This window comes from Macrotis lagotis, chromosome 6, assembly GCF_037893015.1.
Source record: "Macrotis lagotis isolate mMagLag1 chromosome 6, bilby.v1.9.chrom.fasta, whole genome shotgun sequence".
Taxonomy (NCBI): domain Eukaryota; kingdom Metazoa; phylum Chordata; class Mammalia; order Peramelemorphia; family Peramelidae; genus Macrotis; species Macrotis lagotis.
Genome location: NC_133663.1, coordinates 211,966,090 through 211,987,840, shown reverse-complemented (window position 1 = coordinate 211,987,840; position 21,751 = coordinate 211,966,090). Strand labels below are relative to the sequence as shown.

Sequence of the window (21,751 nt, the reverse complement as noted above, 5' to 3'; positions counted from 1 at the left end):
ACACTGATTGAGCTATAGAAAAATTCCACATGCCCTAGTCTAAATTATTCCCGTAAAGGAGTCAGGAGTCTCCTTCTTAGAAAGTTAAGGGTATATACCAGAAAAGGTGGTCAGATTGAGGGTCTAAGAACAGAATACTTCCTGGCAGGAGCAGGGTACAGGAGTGTAGAATGGCAGAGCCAATGAGAGCCCTCCAGACTGCAATAAAAGGGCAAGGGCCACAGGAGATGGCATTCCTTGTCAACTCGTGAAGGCTCACTTCTAGTTGGCTTAAAGAAATGCAGTCCTGACACTGGAAGAACAGCAGCACACAAGGGAGCAGTTCATTTCTCCAGTTAAGTGCTGCAACTTGTTGTAGGTAATAGTTGTGGTGGGGAAAACACACTTGGCTGCTAAAACTGCCAGACCACATGGACCCAGACACTGGCAGAACCTTCTGAAAAAGTTGGGATAGGACACAGGAGGAGGTCAAAGTTACCTATGACATTTTAGTTTTTTGGTGAATTGCTGTAGGGTCTGAGAGAATAAAGGAGAAATGGACTTAGAACAAGCCAGTTACTTGGCTAGACAGAGAGGAACTGGAAAAACAAGCATTATCTATGGGGACAAGGAAGAGCCTCAGTACTCAATAGGAAAAGGCCCTCTCTGCTGCCTACTCTGGCTAGTTTCCAGAGCTCACATCTCAGTAATCCAGACTGGAGTTTAAATTACCACGGCAGGAGGGATGGAAGAGTGGCTCACTGCTTGAGAAGTCAGGACTGACACAAAAGGAAAGTACCTAGGTTTCATTCTTTCCAAACAGCAGCTGATAGAGGCAGGATCCCTAGTTGAATCCCCTCTGCTCTGCAAAATGATGGGAGCAGAAAGGAATTATCAGAACCTGGGGAACAAACTTGAGTGAACAATAGTGTTTCCTTGGCAAAAATTCAATTTTGCTTCAGGTTCCCTCACCTTTGCCCAGGGGCTTTTATGGGCCTGCCTGCCTGCAGATCTCCCCTCTCAAAGGCACTTCTATCAGGGATTCTGGCTGGGACTAGTATGAGGAAATAGCAGGATAAAGTCACATGGGAATAAAGAAGTGCAGTTTCTTATGGGTCAGCAATTAGAGTACAGACTAAGACCAGGGAATACAAACTGGCACTACCCCTAAGGATAACCTCCCATATCCCCCATCCTGATGTGCCTTCCAACTCCTTCAAGAAAGGAGAGAAGTACCTTCTCCAAGAGGTGAGTCCTTGTTCACTGGAAAGGACAATGTTGACCACAGTAAGATCAAGCCTGCATTAATAGCACTGGAGGACAAAATGGCTTCAGAGGGTGGACCCTCTGACTTTACCAGCCTCCATAGTAGAGATGTACAGCCAAACCAATAAGCAGGAGGGCCAGGAAGAAGGAAGCCATGAGCTGGAGGTGAAGTAGAGTGGCTGAGAGTACAGCATTGACAATCAGGGAGGAGGAGACAACAAAGAGACAAGTGATACTGCTCCCATGCTTCATGATGGCTGACATGAGCAAACCGTTGAGGGCCTGGCTCAGTACCACCAGCCCTGCCCAGACTGAGAAACCTTCTAGGAGCCCAGGGCCTGTCCCACCTCCCACATAGAGCCCCAAGTTCATAAGTACCCCAAAGGAGTTCAAGAACAGGTTCTGCAAAGCCAAGGGTAGTTGCTGCCTCTTCATGAGCAACTCTGTGTAGACTGAGGAGAGGCCTGAGATGAGGCAGTAGAGCAAAAGCAACAGCAGATCCAAGGGGGTCACATGGAGGGGCATGCCTGCAGCTGGAGGCTGTGGGAGGAGGCCCTGTGGGTCCTGGAGGCCTGCAGCAGCATAGCAGGCTCCAGCACCAGTGAGTAGCAGCAGTGCAAGGCCTTGCCTGGCAGAGAGATGGCAGTTCAGGCAGAGACAGTAAAGGAGAGCTGTGCTGCCAATCTTGAGGTTGCTTATCACTTGGTAAGTGCTGGGGTCCATGTACCATTGCAGATGAATGACGAGGTTGTTGTTGGCACCATAGAGCAGTGCAGAAAGTGAAAAAGGGGCAGCTTGGTGCCAAGGTGGAGTGTCCCATAATCTTGGCTGCCACCTGGCCATCAAAAAAAATGCTGATAGTAGTAATTTGGCCAGTTCTGTCCAAAGCACAGCTGAAGAGGGGCGGAAGGGGACACGACCATCTTTTCGACACAAGGCCAAGAGTGGGGCATGTGCACCATACATGGTTGTAGACAGGAGGAGAATGAGCACCCATTGGGCCTGGCTTGGGCGCCCTATGCCCGGTATGCCCCCTTCTTCCACGTTCATCCCTACTTTAACAACCTAGGTCTTTAGGTAGGTAAGTGATGGGAAGAATAAAAGAGGGCAAAGTCTATAGTCCATCTGGTAAAACTGAATAATGGAGCCAGCTCATACAGAGGGGAATTCAGGACACATTATCACGTTAACAAGGAACTAGGTAGGCCATGGGTCAGAGTCAGAAATAGAAGCAGCAGGGAGACACACATGTTCACACACACACACACACACATATGCACACATGCACGCTGTAATCTGGAAGTACAGATGTTGGAGGGAAGGAGGAAGGATATGGGTATAGAAAATATCTGTGGTCTGAAGCAAGTGAGGCAACTAAATGCCTGGGGAGGCTGGAGATGGGGCAAGACAGCTGGCCTCTATCTTTGATGACCCTAGATAGTCAGGCTTACTGCCTATCCTGACTCAGACTCCAAGGCTCTTCCTCAGGGCTCTGGCCCCTCCTGAGGAGGGCCTGGAGAAAGGAGTGCTGAGGATGCACTAGTCAGGTCCCTTACGAAGGGCCCGTAGATAATCCTGCAAAGTCTGCTCAATGTTGGGAACTGCATAGGACTGTGCTGCATAGACACCAGTGCATACACCAACTGCGAAGCCCATCACTGCAGATGCTCGTAATTTGGCTACAACATAGCCGGCCAGGAAGCCCTTGAGAAAAGGAGATGACAGGAACGAGCCTTCCTGTTCCACACCTGTCTTGACCTCCTCCTCTAGTCACTGCTGTAGATGTTCCAGCTGATTCTTTAGGAAAGCCAGGTCTTTCACCTTTGGCATCAAGTCTTTGTCATCCGCCATTTTCACCGGCGCACTAGAGAACTGTTTGTTATTGATAGAACATTAGAAGCCAAACCTATATTTGGAGTAGAAAAATTCACTACAAGGAATGAAATTCCATCTATCAAGTTATCGTCTCTGCAACCTATGACTTAGAGCAATGGTGTCACACTCAAATGGAAATGAAAGTGATTAACCACATATAAGAATCTCTGTGGAGTGTCATAGAAAATAACATATTAATATCATCCATGTTCTACTGTATTTTAAAATTTCTGTTAAATTTCCCAGTCATATTTTTATCTGGTTCACAAAGCACTCGTATTACATCTGCTGGGTGGGTCTTTGATACCTTTTGTAAATGGAACTGAAAGATTCATTGACCTGTCCATGGTCAGATTACTTGTATGTGTGAATTAGAGAATTTGATACCAGATCTTCTTCCATTGTATGATGAAGCTTCTCATAGATACAGTTGTTTATCATGAATTACCCTAAATTTACATTTTGACATATTCATAGATTGGAACAAATAATCTTGATTACGGTTAAATCAGCAAAAATGGCATTGATCAGACTTCCAGCCAAGATGGTAGAGAGAAGACAGGCACTAGGTTAAGCATTTCCTGTGTCCCTTCAAAAATAACATGAAAGAAACCTCTTATCAGAAACTCAATCAACAAAACCCAGAAAAAGAAGCTAGGAAAAGAACACCTAATAACAAGGTCTATCTCAGGGTAACATGGGTGAACCAGGAGAGGCCCAGTGTTAACTGCAGAGACTTTGGTGAGAGGTTGTTCTTTAGCCCTGGAGTCTTTGGCCAGAGAGAGAGGGGAGGTTTTGTATGCCTGGAAATCCAGCTCAGTGCAGGAGCTGAGCTCCATACTTTTGAAGCACTCTTCCAGGAACAAATGACTCCTCCCCCATCCCCTCAGGCAAAAGAGTAGACTAAGGAGCACAATCAGCTGAAAGGGAGATTGGCTTCCAACACATTGCTCAAGGTCAACTCAGACCCTGCTGCCCCTTCTCCCTCCAGGATTGGAAGAGGGCTTCAATAGCTCCAAAGAAAGCGAACAGCACCCCCTACTGGTTGGCCTTTGGAATTACTAAGCCAAGTGAACAAAGCTTCTTAGGATCTTCAATAGCAAACCTCTGAGAAGCAGCCTCTCCACACCAAAACAGAATACTAGAAAAGCCAGTGAAAAAGGGGACCCATGGAGATATATTTGGAAGGCTATTCTAACAGCCCCGCCACCTGGACAGTCTCAGGAGTTGGCATGTCGTTCTGAGAGATAAGGTGCATTGGAGTCCTTGGGAGCTGGTCATTCTGCCCCACAGCCCAAGGACCCAGGACACAGCTGTGTTTTTCCACCTCCCCCCTAACGTACCTCCTTATCCTGTAATGCAAGACGCTGCATGTACACAGCTTGTGCACCCCCATTCCCTAATTTTCTTTGTTCTACCCCGGAAGACCTAACAGTATACATGTAGAAGCCAAGCAGTAATAAATTTGAGCTGGAGGCATAAGGCAGTGGTGGCTTGACTCCTTATTCTCAGCTCCCCTCTGGGAGGGAGGCTGTTGCTGTGGATCCCAAGTTGAAGCAAGCCACTACACAGATTCTAACCCAGAGAGGTCTAACACTTCTGAGGAGAATATGAATAGGTCTCCAGCCCAGAAAGAGTTCCTCGAAGAAATCAGGAAGGAGTTTAAAAATCAATTAGAAAGTTTGAGAAAAGAAACCCAAGAGAAAATTAAAACATTGCAAGAGAAAATTAACATCTCATAATAAGAAAACAAAACATGGGAAAATACAATTGGACAAATGCAAAATGAGAGTAATTCTTTCAAATCCTCATTTGGGCAAATTCAAAAACAAAGTAGTTCTCTCAAAAATACACTTGGTAAATATAAAACTCCTTCAAAAATAGAATTAATCAATTGGAAAAGGAGTTGCAAAAGGTAAATGAAGAAAATTATTTTCTTAAAAAAAGAATGGAATTTGTGGAAGCTAATGACTTCAGGAAACAACAAGATTCGGTTAAACAAAACCAAAAGATCAGAACAATAGAAGAAAATATAAAATACCTCATCAGCAAAACCACTGACATTGAGAACCGATTGAAACCAGACAATTATAGGGCTTCCGGAGAGAATTACAGTACTTCCTGAAAACATTGAAAAGAAAAAACACCTGGGTTTAATATTACAAGGTTTAGTGATGGAAAACTGCACTGATACCATGGAACCAGAGGGCAAAATATTTATTGAAAGAATACATTGATCCCCTCTGGAAAGAGATCCTAAAATGAAAACACCAAGAAATGTGGCCAAATTCCAGAACTATCAGACAAAAGAGAAAATCCTGCAAGCAGCCAGAAAGAAAGAATTTAAATATCAAGGAGTCACAGTAAGGATTATGCAGGACTGAGCTGAATCAGCATTAAGGGACTGAAGGACCTGGAATGAGATATTCTGAAGAGCAAGGGAATTTGGCATGCAATCAAGAATGCACTATCTGGAAAAGTTAAACCTTTTCTTCCAGGGAAAAAGATGGACATTACTGTAATGGGAGACTTTCAACATTTCCTGATGAAAAGACACCAGAGGTAAACAGAATATTTGGATATCAAACAGGAGCCTCAAGAGACACATGAAAAGATTAAATGGGGGGGGGGTAAAGAAAAAAAAAATACCATCCAATAAGATGAAACTGGCTATATCCCCTCTAGGAAGAAAGATTCTCATAACTCTTCAGAACTGTATTTCTATTAGAGAGAATACATTTAACCAAAAGTGATGTACATGCATGTCTTGTCTGTGAGACTGCTTTCCAAAAAGATGAATCTGACTATATCCCTACCTGGGTGAAAGACTCTAATAACTCTTTAGAATTGTAACAGTATTAGAGAAAATTTACTTAGCCAGAAGTGGACACTCATAACTTTTCTCTGACTCAGAATGATTTAAAAACAAAGGCTCCTTAAAAATGGGGGTAAGTAATGAGATGGGACGATGGAGGAGACTGAATGGGGTAAATCACATTTTATTAAGAACTAGACCAGAACTATTGCAATAGAGGGGATGAAAGGAGGTGGTTAGAACCACCCAAATCTTCTCATCAGACTTGGCTTAAAGTTAACCTACACACACTCATTTAAGATAAGAAACTTATCTTACCTTTCAAATATTAAAAGGGGGGAAAAGGGGAGTGGGGAATGGGAAGGGAGAGGAAAAAAGGTGAACTAATAGAAGGATAGGATAGAGAAAGGCAAAAAGGGAAAAGGGGAAAGAAAGGGAGGGAGTTGATATAGGAGGGCAATCACACTGAAGGTGGTGGTATTACTAAACAGTTCTACTAGAAAACAGGAGGGATGGGAATTCAGCAAAGCATAGAAAGATTTGTATCAACTGATGCTGCGTGAGATGAGTAGAAGCAGAGAAACACTGTACACCCTGATAGCAGCATGGGGGAGATAATCCAACTTGATTTACTTGCTCTTTCCATCAATGCAACAATCAGGGACAATTTGGGACTGTGATGGAGAATACCATCTGTATCGAGAGAAAGAATTGTGAAGTTTAAACAAAGACCCAAGATTATTACCCTTAATTTAGATAAGAATATTTTATCTTATTATGGAATTTTGCAATCTCTTATACTTTATTTTTCTTCCTTAAAGATATTGTTTCTCTCTCATCAACTTAGATCAATGTATACCATGGAAACAATGTAAAGACTAAAAAATTACCTCCTGTGAAGGGTGGGAGGGAGGAATGCAAGATTAGGGGGAAAATTGTAAAACTCAAAATAAATAAAATCTTTAAAATTAAAAAAAATATCTTTGATCAAATTGTCATTAAAACTGACTCACACAGAAAAGACTTCCATTTATGTTCTTGATATGATACACTTGTACTACAGTTGAGGATAAGCCTAAACAGAATCAAATCAGGTAGTCTTAGATTTGAGGGGGAAAAAAACCTCAATTTAGATTCCTTGAGCCCAGAGAAGATTGACTGCAACTTTACCAGAAACCAAACTAGATGTATTATAGTGGCAAGGCATCACATCCCAATGAAACTAGGTATTTCTTGTCAATTCCTTGCCTCTACCTCTTTGCAAATTGGCTCTCTGATCCCAATGTCAATAGTGTCCTGATAATTGGTCACAAATTCTTTATCTTTATTTCTTATTAGTTTCCTTTAGGAGAAAAATAATAACTATTATATATCCAGTGCTTGTACCAAAATGAACAATGTGTATTCTGTGCAAAGGAGATCAGAGAAATTATTACATAACAATAATTGAACTTATACACAAGTTTGAGACTATTTTGCTCATAGGAAAAATCAGTCACCTACATTGATTCCTTTATTCCTTTCCTATGAGTCAGGATGATAGTGTGAAAATGACATTGTCATAAAACTTATTTTCTTTCTCTGATTCTGCTTTTTATTGTTCACAAGCCATATAACATCTCTTATTCCTAATTTCCATGAAGAATACATCATCAAAATTACTAAGGATTCCCTCTAGTTGCTCTGTTTTCACAGGGAACTACTTCCATCTTGTAATAATGTGACTGATGACTCACAAGAATAAGGCTCCCTCTCTTTGCCTCAAGGCTTCCATCTTGATTAATCTAGCAGATCTCTAAAACAAAACAGTTATGGCTCCTGTCTTAATCTTCCTTAATCTTCCTTTTTTTTTTTAGAAAACTTAGGGTAAAAAGCCATCTTTATTTTCCACCAAAAAATAGATTTGACACAAAGGACAAAAATGCATGCATGAATAGAGAAAACAAAACACCCAAATATTTCATTACACAAATTTTTCTCCCCAAAAGATCCTTTTTGAGAACACAATATAGGTATTTTGTATTTGCCTCAGAACTTCACTGACCGAGCAATTAACAGAAAATTTCAAAGAGGATTGTCAAGATCTGGATATCCTGTCAGCCAGAGCATGTCTTTACTTAGTCTTCAGGAATAGGATGATACTGGTAGTGCTCCTCTTCTCTCAGAAATATACTATTATAAACATTTTTGCTCTCTGTTCAGCAAATGATTCAATCCCAATCTTAAGAACTTTTAATGACACATGGTACATTTAACTGAGGTATTTTCACAAAAAGAAGGAAAAATGTAAGAGAGTTATAAGGGACAAAGTATTTAGTGAAAGCCTCTCCTAATCAAGTAGATGTTTTCTGTTTTCATATGCTTCTGCTTCAAGTTCTTGTGAAAATTGAGAGAGGAAAGAAAAATCTCTTCTTCAAAATTTTCTGCAAAAATGATATGAAAAAGAATGAAAGGTTGAGGTATGTGTGGAGACTCACTTTCCTTGTCTGGTGAAGTAAGGGAGCAAAAAGCTTCCTCATCAATGGACTATTTAGTTCTAAAGTGCCATCATCTTGGCTTGTATTCTGTCTGTGGATGACTACAAGCACTTCCTTGTGCCCTGGAGCTGTTAGGAGCATTCCTGCTCTGCTACACAATAGGGGCCCCAGACTGTGACATGGGTCTGAATATGGACAAAACAGCAGAGTCCTGTTCCAGTGCCACAAGTGCCACAAGACTAGCAAGGACAAGAGTACATCTCAAAGTCCCTGGAAGATGTCTACATTTTGTGTGAGCAAAAAATCTATATCCTGTAATCCCAATAGAGTGGTGGAATACCTATACATATCAGAGGCTTTCCTTATCATCTACCCAAATCCACATCAATGAAGAACAGTAATACACTAAGGACTTTATAAGGGGCAGCAAATAGTAACCACTGCTTAGTCCTGTAAAGCATTAACCTCAGTCAGGATGACTTGTTTTCCGAATTTGCCTCTGGTACATTTGTGGGATACAGTAATTAACATCTCTGTCTTGTCAGGCTTCTGAGTCTTCTAAATCTAAAAGAAAAAGGAATTGTTAATATGCATGATTGCATGAGCATTCCCTCCATTACCAATTTGGATTAATTAAAAAAAATCTATTTCATAGAGAGCAAGTGTAATGTAGAAAAAAGTTGTCAAACACAGGACTGTTGGACACATATGGCTCACAACATTCCTCAGTGTGGCTGGGGCCAGATTACAATGTAATTGTGAAACACTTAACACATTAAATAAAAAGACAATGGAACATAGATAATGTTAATATGTGATTTGCTAAGTCAATATGGGTTCCTTCAGAGAAACTTTTGTACAATTTACTCTCTTTTCTCTCACCCCTATACACCTTTCTATTTGAATTTTACACCATGGCTATAAGGAATAGATTGTTGGTCTTGGTGTCAGACAATTTGACTTTCAATATGTTCTCAGACCAGTAATAAGGTAACTTTAGGAAATGTCCATAATGTCAATTAGACCCAGTGATGATGGGGAACTGGGTGGTGCCATTCCAAAGATCAGAGTTGTTTAAGTGAAAAATGCATGACTAATAATGGAAGTGTAAAAGTTAAGATTTGTTTTTAAATCACAGGCTGCAAAGTACACATGTATTACAGACAAGCATTTTAGAGATTTAATTATATGAAGAAACAGTAAGTTACTTGAGGAAAGGATGAATAACAAAGATCAAGATAAGAATATCTGAGGGAAAGAAAAAAGGAAAACAGTCACAAGAAATGACTGGGAGGGGTGGAACCAAGATATCAGAGTAAAGTCAAGAATTCTCACAGGCTCTCCCCTAGGCCACTCCCAATACATAAACATTGTAAAGCTAACCAAATTCTATAGTGGCAGAACCCACAGGAAGACTGAGTGAAACAATTTTCTGACCCAAGACAACATGGAAGATTCAAGGAAAGGGTATGTTCCACCAGGGTAGGAAAGAGCCCCAGTGCCAGTGCAGCTGCAACAGAGGGAACCGGCTCAAGCCAAGCAGGAACAGATCTCAGTCCCTAAGTGTGTGGGAGTGCATGAGTCCATGATAACAGCTCTGTTCCCAGACATGTTAGCCAAAGGATTGCGAAGGACCACTTGAAAAGTCAGTGGGAAGGGCAGTTAGGTGGCACAGTGGAAAAAACACCAGCCCTGGAGTCAGGAGTACCTGGGTTCAAATCTGGTCTCAGACACTTAATAATTACCTAGCTGTGTGGCCTTGGGCAAGCCACTTAACCCCATTTGCCTTGCAAAAACCTAAAAAGACAAGTCAGTGGGAAAACTGCCACATCAAAGTCAGGGCAGAAATCCAGGTTAGTGCAGGCTTCAGCACATCCCTGGTCCTGGGAACAAATAAAGCTATCCAGCATCTGCTTCCAATGTGTCCAACCCACTGACACTAAGGTGGTTGGAGGAGACTACAGAGGTCTTTCTGCTATCTCTGGAACAGAACTCTGCTGTTTTGTCCATATTCAGACCCATGTCACAGTCTGGGGCCCCTATTGTGTAGCAGAGCAGGAATGCTCCTAACAGCTCCAGGGCACAAGGAAGTGCTTGTAGTCATCCACAGACAGAATACAAGCCAAGAGAACAGTCAGAACCTCTCCTAAGACCTTAAAGGAATTGAAGTCATGGGAAGGTGTTTCAAAAACCATCAAAAGCTTGGGAAAGTGTGTCTTCCATGCTGGAAGCAGAAATTAACCATAACAAAGAGTTAAGATCAAGTCATACAAAGGAAAAATGAGATAAAAACAGAAGAAAAAGAATCTGTCATAGAAAAATACTTTTGTCTTATGGAGGATCAAACTATACTCAGAAGAAGACAAAGTTAAAGTTAATGTATTCAAAGCCTCTAAGAAAAATACGAATTGGTTTCATGCTATGGAAGGGATCCTAAATATTTTGAAAACTGTGTAAGGGAAGTAGAGGAAAAAGTAGGAAGAAAAATTAGAGCAATGAGGGGAAAATCTTGAAAACCATGCTAGCAACTTGATAAAGGAATAACAAAAAAATAATGAAGAAAATAACATCTTAAAAGTCAGTTTAGGGTGACTTCTGGCCTAGATGGTAGAGAGAAACTAGGCCCTGTGCTAAGGTCTCCTGATCTTCCCTTATAAACAATATGAAACAAACCTCTTAATGGGAGTCCTATTGACAAAACCCAAAAAGAAAAGCTAGAAAAACAACATGTACCCATGTACCTCAAGGCCTATCTTTGGGGATCAGGGGTGTGGTTGAGTGCAGAGTGTTAACAGACAGTGGCGGGGGGGGGGGGGGGGGGGGGGGGGCAAGAGGTGGAGTAATCTACCATTAGCCCCCCGGGGCTTTCATTGTGGGTACCACTTCGCTGTGGGAACCACTTAGCTCTGAGAAGCACTTCCCTCTGAGAACCACTTTGCTTTGGGAATCATTTCGCTCTGAGAAACAACCAGAGCCTGGAGGCATGGCCAGGGACTAACAGTCTGCAACTTACAGGACAGGCTAGAGGGAAGGTTCCAGCCTCTACCAGCCCTTATTGACTGGGAGGAGACATTACATTCAGTGAGAAAAGCCTCCACACCCACCCACCTACTAAATAGTGGGCAAAGCATTCAGCCTACTGGCCAGCTGGATATGCTGCAATCAGTGAGTAAAGTCTCTGGGGATGTCAATAACACACCTCTGTGAACCAGTCCCTCCCCCAACACAAAATTTTAGAAAAAAGAAAACAAGCCAGTGGGAACTAGGGACCATAGAAAAATTCCTAGAAGGAAAAGATCCCAATTCAGAGGAGAATATGATTTGGTCTCCAGCTGAGAAGGATTTCCTTGAAGAAATCAGGAAGGAGTTTAAAAATCAATTGGAAAATTTGGGAAAAGAAACAAAACAGAAAATTAAAACCTTCCAACAAGAAATCAAATGCTTGGAAAATACAATTGGATGAATGGAAAAGGAAAATAATTCTCTCAAAATCTCAAATGATCAAATGAAAAGCTCTTACAAAAATAGAATTGATCAACTGGAAAAGGAGTTGCAAAAGGTAAATGAATAAAATTCTTCCCTAAGTAAAGAATGGATCCTATGGAAATCAATGACTTCATGAGACAACAAGAATTTGTTAAATCCAAAAATTTGAAAAAAGATAAGAAAATTTTAAATGCCTCATGAGCAAAACCACTGAACTTGAGAATAGATCAAGGATAACCTAAGATTTAATGGTCTTTCTGAAAACACTGAAGAGAAAAAAAAAGGCTGGAATCAATTTTACAGGATTTATTGATGCAAAACTATCCTGATATCATGGAACCAGAGGACAAAATAGTTATCAGAAAAAAAAAATACATTGATGCCCTCCAGAAAGGGATTCCAAAATGAATACACCCAGGAATATTGTAGCCAAATTTGAGAACTGTAAGTTAAAAGAGAAAATCCTGCAAGCAGCCAGAACCTTTAAATACCAAGGAGTCACCGTAAGGATTGCACAGGACCTGGTAGCATCAACATTGAGGGATCAAAGTGCCTGGAAAGCAATACTCTGGAAAGCAGCCAAGAATCCACTATCTGACAAAGCTGAACTTTCTCTTCCAGTGCAAAAGATAGACATTTAATGAAATAGGAAACTTCTAACTTTTCCTGATGAAAAGACCAGAAAATATCGAAAATAAAATAGAATGGAATGGAATGGAATGGAATGGAATGGAATGGAATGGAATGGAATGGAATAGAATAGAATAGAATAGAATAGAATAGAATAGAATAGAATAGAATAGAATAGAATAGAATAGAATAGAACAGAATAGAATAGAATAGAATAGAATAGAATAGAATAGAATAGAATAGAATAGAACAGAATAGAATAGAATAGAATAGAATAGAATAGAATAGAATAGAATAGAATAGAATAGAATAGAATAGAATAGAATAGAAAATTTGGACTTCAAACAGGAGACTCAAGAGAGACATGAAAAGATAAAATTAAAAAATAAAGAGGGGGGAGGGGGAAAAAACTGTTATCGAATAAGATTAAATTGGCAATATCCCTACCTGGAAGAAAGAGTTTAACAACTCTCAAGAATTGTAAATCTATTAGAAAGAATTTAATTAGCCAGAAGGGATGGATATGAATGACTTATTTGAGAAAATATTATGCAATAAGATGAAACTGGATATGTCAATACCTGGGAGAAAGACTCTAATAACTTTCAATAATTGTAATTCTAGTAGAGAACATAGCTGGAAGTGATGGACACTCAATACCTTTCTGTGACTCAGATAGAATTATTTAAAAAAATAACCTCCTTAAAAAAGGGGAAAAGTAAGGAGATGGGAGGATGGAGCAGATTGAATGGTGTAAATCTCATTACATTAAGAGGCAAAAAGGAATTATTGCAATAGAGGAAAGGAGGGAGGAGGTAAGAACCACCTGAATCTTAATCTGATAATATTGGCTTTAATATACACACAATCAGTTAAGTTAAGAAACTTGTTTTACCTTTAAAGTGTTAAAATGGAAAAGGGGAGGAGGTGGAAAGCCAGAATCAACAGAAGAAAGGGAAGGAGGAAGACACAAAGGGAAAGGGGGAAAAGGGGAGGGGTACTCAATTTAAGATGGCAAACACACTGAAGATGGTGGTATTCAGAAAAAAAAAAGACTGGGGAATATGGATAAAGGGAAAAAGGGGGGAAATACAAACAGAGGGAAGATAACATGGAAGGCAACAAACTGTAAGTAATTATAACTTTGAATGTGAATGGGATGAACTCTCCTTTAAAATGTAATTGAATAGAAGAGTGGATTAAAAACCAGAATCCTACAATATGCTGCTTAAAAGAAACTCATCTGAAGCAGAGTAATACATACAGAGTAAAGGTAAAAGGTTGGATCAAAATATATTTTGCTTCAGCTGAAGTGAAAAAAGCAGTGGTAGCAATCCTTATCTCAGACAAAGCAGTTGTGAAAATAGATAGCAATAAAAGAGATAAGGAAGGAAACTATATCCTCCTCAAAGGTACCATAGAAAATTAAGTAATTGAAATACAAAATATGTATGCATCCAATGGTATAGCATTAGAGGAGATGTTGAAGGAGTTAAAGGAAGATACAGACAGTAAACTTTACTAGTGGGAGACCTTAAACTCCCACTCTCAGGATAAGAAAAATTTACCTATAAAATAAACAAGAATCAAGTTAAGGAGATAAATAGATTGTTAGAAAATATAAATATGATAGACGTGTGGAGGGAACTGAATGGGGATAGAAAGGTATATACTTTCATTTCTGCAGTACATGGCACTTACACAAACAATTGACCAAAATAGTGAATACATCTTTCTCAGATCACAATGCAATAAAAATCATATGCAATATTAGCCCAACTGTAAATGGAAACTAAATAAGCTCATTTTATATAATGTGTGAATCAAACTGCAAATTATAGAAAGAATTAATTATTTTATCCTAGAAAATGACAATAATTAAACAACATACCAAAACCTATCAGATACATTCAAGGCAATTGTCAGTGGATAGAGTATATATTTAAATGCTTATATGAATAAACTAGAGAAAAAGGAAATCAATGAATTAAATATGCAGCTAAAAATTGAGAAAGAACAAATTAAGCCCCCCAATTAAATGACAAATTAGAAATTCTAAAGATTAAAATATAAATTAATTAAAATGAAAGCAAGAAAGATATTGAACTTATAAAAAAACAACTGGTTTATGAAAAAACCAATAAAAGTGATAAACTTCAGGTCAATTTGATTAAAAAAAGAAAAAAATGAAATTTCTAGTATCATAAATGAAAAGGGTGAACTCATCACTGAGGAGGAAATTGAAGTAATAATTCAGAATTATTTTGCCCAACTCTATGCCAATAAATCTGATAATGTAAATAAAATAGAGGAATATAAAAATATAAGTTGACTAGGTTAAATGAAGAGGAAATTAAAAACCTAAATAACCCTATCTCAGAAAAAGAAGTTCAACAAGCCATTATGGAATTCCCTAAGAAAAAATCTCCAAGGCTAGATGGATTCACCAGTGAATTCTATGAAAAATTTAAGGCACAACTGGTTCCATTTCAATAAAAACTATTTGGAAAAATAGGTGAAGATTGAACTCTGCCTAACTCTTTCTATGACACCAATATGGTGCTGATACCTAAACCAGGAAGAGTCAAAACAGAGGAAGAAAAGTATAGACCTATCTCCCTGATGAATATAGATGCAAAAATCTTAAATAAACTCTTAGCAAAATGACTACAATGATAATACATTACGACCAAGTAGAATTCAGCCCAGGAATTCTGGGTTGGATCAATTTTAGGAAAAACATCAGTATAATTAATTATATCAATAACTAAACTATCAGAAATCATATGATTATATCAATAGATGCTGAAAAAGTTTTTGATGAAATACAGTACTCATTCCTGCTAAAAACACTAGAGAGCATAGGAATAAACAGATTGTTCATTAGAATAATATGCAGTATCTATTTCAAGCAATCAAATAGCATTATATGCAATGCGGATGGGTTTGTGGCATTCCCAATAAGATTGGGGTGAAACAAGGATGTCCACTATCACCACTACTATTCAATATCATATTAAAAATTTTAGCTTCAGCAATAAGAGAAGAAAAAGAAATTGAAGGAATTAGAATAGGGAAAGAAGAGACAAAACTCTCTTTCTTTGCAGATGATATGATGGTATACCTAGAGAATCTCAAAAAATCATCTAAAAAATTACTAGAAATAATTTGCAACTTTAGCAAATTTGCAGGATATAAAATAAATTCTCAGCATTTCTATATATGACTAGCAAGATGCAGCAGAAAGAGCTAGAAAGAGAAATCTCATTCAAAGTAACTTAGATCTGGGAGTCTACCTGTCAAGGCAGACTCATAAACTTTTTGAAAACAATTACAAAACACTTCTCACCCAAATAAAATCAGACTTAAATAGCTGAGCAACTATCAACTGATCATGGATAGGCCTAGCAAATATAATAAAAAAATACAATTCTGTCAAAATTCAACTACTTGTTTAGTACCCTACCAATCAAAATTCCAAAAAATTGCTTCAATGAGTTAGAAAAAATTGTAGGAAATTCATATGGAAAAATGAAAAATTGAGAATTTCCAGGGATTTAAAGTAAAAAGATGCAAAATAAGGTGGTTTAGCCCTACCAGATCTAATATTGTATTATTAGGCATCAAATTATATTATAAAGCATCCAAACTGTTTGCTATTTGCTAAGAAATAGATTGGTGGATCAGTGGAATAGACTTAGGTGCAATAGCAAGAAATGATTATAGTACTCTCTTGTTTGATAAACCCAAAGAGCCCAGCTGTTGGGATAAAAAGTCTCTGTCAATAAAAACTGTTTGGAAACATCAGAAGTTAGTGTGGAAGAAATGTGAATTAGACAAACACCTCATACCCTATACAAAATGAATATAAGATCTAGACATAAAATCAATATTATATGCAAACTAGAAGATCAAGGAGTAGTTTACCTGTCAGATCTATGGAAAGGGAAGCATTTTATGACTAAGGAACACATGGAGAGCATCATTAAAATGAACTAGATAATTTTGATTACATTAAATTTAAAAGCTTTTGCACAGACAAAACCATTGTAACCAAGATCAAAAGAAATATACTAAATAGGGAAGCAATTTTTACTAGTTTTCTGACAAAGGACTCATCTCTAAAATAAGGAGAGAACTGAGTCAAATCAAACAAACAAAAAGAGAAGCCATTCCCCAATAGACAAATGGTCAAAAGATAAGCAAAGGCAATTTACAGATGAGGAAATCAAAGCAATCCATAGTCATATGAAAAAGTGCTCTAATTCATTACTTATTAGAGAAATGAAAATTAAAAGATCTTTGAGGTACCACCTCACACCTCTCAAACTCGCCAATATGACTAGAAAGGACAATGATTAATGTTGGAAAGGATGTGGGAAATCTTGGTGCAGCTATTATTGCATCCAAACTTTCTGGAGAGCAATTTGGAATTATGCCCAAAGGGAAACAAAATGTGCATACAAATTCATCCAGCAATACCACTACTGGGTCAATACCCTGAGGAGTTTATGATAAATTTTAAAAACATCACCTGTACAAAAATATTCAAAGCAACTCTGTTTGTGGTGACAAAGAAATGGAAACTGAGGGAATGTCCATCAATTGGGGAATAGCTTAACAAATTGTGGTATATGTATGTAATGGAACACTATTGTTCTATTAGAAACCAGGAAGGTTATGAATTCAGGGAAGCCTGGAAGAATTCGCATGAACTAATGCTGAGTAAGATGAGGAGAACATTATACACCCTAACAGCAACATGGAAATGATGATCAATCTTAATGGACTTGCTCATACCAACAGGGCAGCAGACAGGCACAAGTTTGGGGTGTCTTTGATGGAGAAAGCCATCTGTATCCTGAGAAAGAATTGTTTTGCAAAAAGACCAAAGACTATTACCTTTAATTAAAAAATATGTTCTCTTACTATGTAATTCTGCTATATATCATACTATATGTTTCTTCCTTATGAACACAATTTCTCTCTTTAATTAAAAAAATGTTCTCTTACTATGTAATTCTGCTATATATCATACTATATGTTTCTTCCTTATGAACACAATTTCTCTCTCATTACATTCAATGTAGACCAATTCATACTATGGGAAAGATGTAAAGACTAGCAAACTCCCTTCTGTTGGTGGGGGGAGGGAAGTGATATTGGGGGAAAATTGTAAAACTCAGAATAAATAAAACCTTTCTAAAATTAAAAAAAAGCTCAGTTTAGATCAAGTGAAAAAAGCAGGCTAAAAGATCAATGAGGAGAAGAATGCCTTACAAAATAGAGTTAGTCAGATGGAAAAGGAAATAAAAAAGTTCTCTGAAGAAAATAATTCCATCAAATACAGAATAGTGCTGAAAGAATCTGAGAAATTTGTGAGAAATCAAAAAATGATAAAGCAAAACTAAAAGAATGAAAACTAGAAGAAAATGTGAAATATCTCACTGGACAAAAAGAGCAACTCACCTGGAAAATGGGTCGAGGAGAGATAATTTACAAATTATTGGACTAAATGAAAATCTTGACCAGGAAATAGCCTAGACTTCATTTTTTAAGAAATTATCTAAGACAACTGTTCTGATAAGCAGAGGGTAAATTAGAAATTGCAGGACTCTACTGATCTCCTCCTGAAAGAGACTTGAAAATAAAAACTCCAAATAATAGCCAAATTCCAGAACTCCCAAGGCAAGGAAAAAATATTGCAAACATTAATAAAGAAACAATTAAGACATCATGGATATCTGTCAGGCTAAAACAGGTTTTAGCAGCATTCTGAAAGGCTAAAGAGCTTGGATTGCAACTGAGAATCAACTACCCAACAAAACTGAAAACCTTTCAGGTTAAAAGATGGACATTTAATGAAATGGGGGACTTTCAAACTTTCCTTTCCAAATGAACAGAGTTGAGTTGAAAGTCTGATCTTCAACTTCTGGACTCAGGTGAAGAATAGAGAGGGCTGATGAGAAAGGACAAATTATGAAGGTTTTGATGCTTTGGAACTGTTTTTATTCCTGCATGGAAAGATGGTTCTGAACCTTTTCATTACTTAGAGGACTTGGAGACTATTTAGACAAAGCACAGGAAGGAGCTGAATATGAACATATATAATATATTCTGAATATTTAATTAATGTTCAAGAAAGGAAAACACTAGGAGAAAGGAAAAGGAAAGTTAGAAAGGTAAGATGTTTCATGTAAAAGAGACAAGAAAAAGCTTGTGCAATGGAGTGGAAGTGGGAAATGTGAGGGGGAATGACTGAGTCTTCATTCTAATCACATGTAACTCAGAAGAGGAAATAACAAATATTCAATAGGATATAGAAATTTAACTTATTCTAGAGCGGAAAAAGATGGGAGAAAGAGGACAGGATAAGAAAAGTACATAATAAGGTGATTTTTTTTTAAATTAAAGGAAATAGTCAATTTGGTCTTTGTCAAACTCCACAATTCTTTCTCTGGATATAGATGGTATTCTCCATCACAGATACCACCCCCCCCCAAACTGTGCCTTATTGTTGCCCTGAGGCAATGTGCAAGTCCATTAAGGTTGATCATTACCACCATGTTGCTGCCACAATGTACAATGTTCTTCTGGTTCTGCTAATCTCGCTCATCATAAGTCCATGCAAATCTGTCCAGGCTTCCCTGAATTCCCAACCCTCAAGATTTCTAATAGAACAATAGTGTTCCATCACATACATGTACAACAGATTATTAAGCCTTTCCCCCCAATTGATGGACATTCAATCAATTTCCAATTCTTTGCCATAACAGTCAGGCCTGCTATGAATATTTTTGTACAAGTGATGTTTTTACCCTTTTCACAATCTCTTTAGTCTATAGACACAGTGTATAGACCCTATGAATAGATCTTTTGCTGAATCAAAGGGTGTGAACATGTTTGTTGCACTTTGAGCATAATTCCAAATTACTCTACAGAAAGATTGGATCAGTTCACAGATCCACCAACAATGTATTAGTGATCCAGATTTCTGACATTCCTTTGAACATTGATTATTATGCTTTCAGGTCATATTGGCCATTCATAGATGTGTGATGTGTTACCTCAGATGTTTTAACTTGCATTTTTCTAATAAGTAGTGATTTAGAGCAATATTTCATATGATTATAGAGCACTTAGATTTCAGCATCTGTAACTTGAATATCTTTTGACCATTTGTCAATTGGGTAATGCCTAGTCTTTTTAAAAAAAAATTGACTCAGTTTTCTGTATATTTTGCAAATGAGTCTTTTGTCAGATATACAAGTTGTAAAAATTATTTTCCCAATTTACTACATTTTTTATCTTGGTTACAGTGGTTTTGTCTGTGCAAAAGATTTTTAATTTAATGTAATCAAAATTATCTAGTTTGTTTGTAAAGTTGCTCTTCATTTCTTCCTTGGTCATTAACTGCTTCCCTTTCCATAGATCTGCAGGTAAACCATTGATTGATCTCCTAGTTTTCTTACAATATTGTTTATTATGTCTTAATCCTATATTCATTTTAATCTTATCTTGGTATAGGGTGTGAGGTATGAGTCTAATCCAAGTTTCTGCCATACTAACTCCCAATTTTCCCAACAGTTATTATAAAAGAAAGAGTTTTTATTTCAATAGTTGAACTCTTTGAGTTTATCAAAAAGCAGATTACTGTAATCATTTCTTGCTATTGCACCTAGTCCATTTCACTGATCCACCAATCTATTCCTTAGCTGATACTAGACAGATCAGATGACTGATATTTCATAATATAATTTTAGATCTTGTAGGGCTAGTCACTTTCCTTTGCACTTTTATCATTAAATCCCTGGAAATTCTCGATATTTTATTCCTCCATATGAATATACTTAAAATTTTTTTCCAACTCATTAAAGTAATTCTTTGGAATTTTGATTTCTAGGTCACTAATTAAGTAGTTTAATTTTGGAAGTTAATAGGACCCCTCAAACAGCAGGATGATTAGTTTGGCTCAAGAGAGAAATGAAATGTGTACACATAGGTGGGGGTGCTAGCAGGACAACTAGCAGAGCAATATATTGACAGTATAAAAAAAGTTCTTTAAAGCCTAAAACCACAGAATTAGGAATAAGGATATAATCAGTAATGTTTACAAAACTAGTACAGGAAATAACCTAGCAGGTTGTAATCCAGGTCAAGAAGTTGGGGTACAGGGCTATCACACAAGGGAAGCCATGGATGATGCAGCTGTGTTATCACAGAAGAGTTCCACTGAATGTCTTCAGTTCAAGGGTCACCACAGCCTGGGCCTTTTAGCCCTACCAGACTTTCTAATCCAAACTTCCTTGTGCAATTCTCAACAAGCAGTTGATGTTTGCCCAGTTATTTAAATCTGTTTTAATTTGTGTGAGAAGTGTTTTGAAATTGTTTTCAAAAAGGTTTTGAGTCTGCCTTGGGAGGTAGACTCCCAGATGTCTGAGGTTGTCTGAGGTTCCTCTGAATGGGGTTTATCTTTAAAACTGTTTTGTCTGCATCTTGTTAGATATATATACATATAGAAGTGTTGAGGATTTTTAAGGGTTTATTTTATATAATACGACTTTGTAAAAGCTGCTAATTATTTCTAGTAGTTTTTTTAGATGATATTTTCGGGATTCTCTAGGTATACCATCATGTCATCTGCCAAGAAAGAGCTCTTCTTCCCAATTCTAATTCCTTCAAGTTCTTTTTCATCTTGTACTGCTGAAGCTAACACTTCTAGTTCAATATTGAATAGTAGGGGGATAAGGGTCATCTTTCTTTAACCCCTGATCTTATTGGGAATGCCTCTAGCATATGCCCATTGTGTATAATGCTTTTTGATGGTTTCAGATAGAAAATGATTATTATTCCAAGGAACAATGCATTTAAACCTAAGCTTTCTAGTGTTTCTAGTAGGAATGGGTGCTGTATTTTGTCAAAAGCTTTTTCAGCAACTATTGATATAATCATTTGATTTCTGATAAGTTTGTTATTGATATAACTGATTATACTAACAATTTTCCTTATATTTGATTATAATGTACTATCCTAGAGATCCTTGCTAAGATTTTATGTAATATTTTTGCATCTATCTTCATCATGGAGATATGTCTATAAATTTCATTCTCTGTTTCAACTCTTCCTGATTTAGGAATCAGCACCATTTTGGTGTCATAGAAAGAGTTAGGAAAAATTCCATCTTCAACTATTTTCCCAAGGATTTTATATAGAATTAGAACCA

At 37.7% G+C, this 21,751-nt stretch overlaps 1 protein-coding gene and 1 pseudogene across 1 annotated transcript; both read right to left on the bottom strand.

Moving 5' to 3' along the window:
• Positions 1-1,332: 1,332 nt before the first annotated feature.
• Positions 1,333-2,295, bottom strand: LOC141492003 (putative UDP-sugar transporter protein SLC35A4). The gene has a single exon (XM_074192683.1). The coding sequence runs from the start codon at positions 2,293-2,295 to the stop codon at positions 1,333-1,335; it is 963 nt and encodes a 320-aa protein (XP_074048784.1).
• Positions 2,296-2,635: 340 nt separating this feature from the next.
• On the bottom strand, positions 2,636-3,096 carry LOC141492002 (SLC35A4 upstream open reading frame protein-like; annotated as a pseudogene).
• Between the last annotated feature and the right edge of the window lie 18,655 nt (positions 3,097-21,751).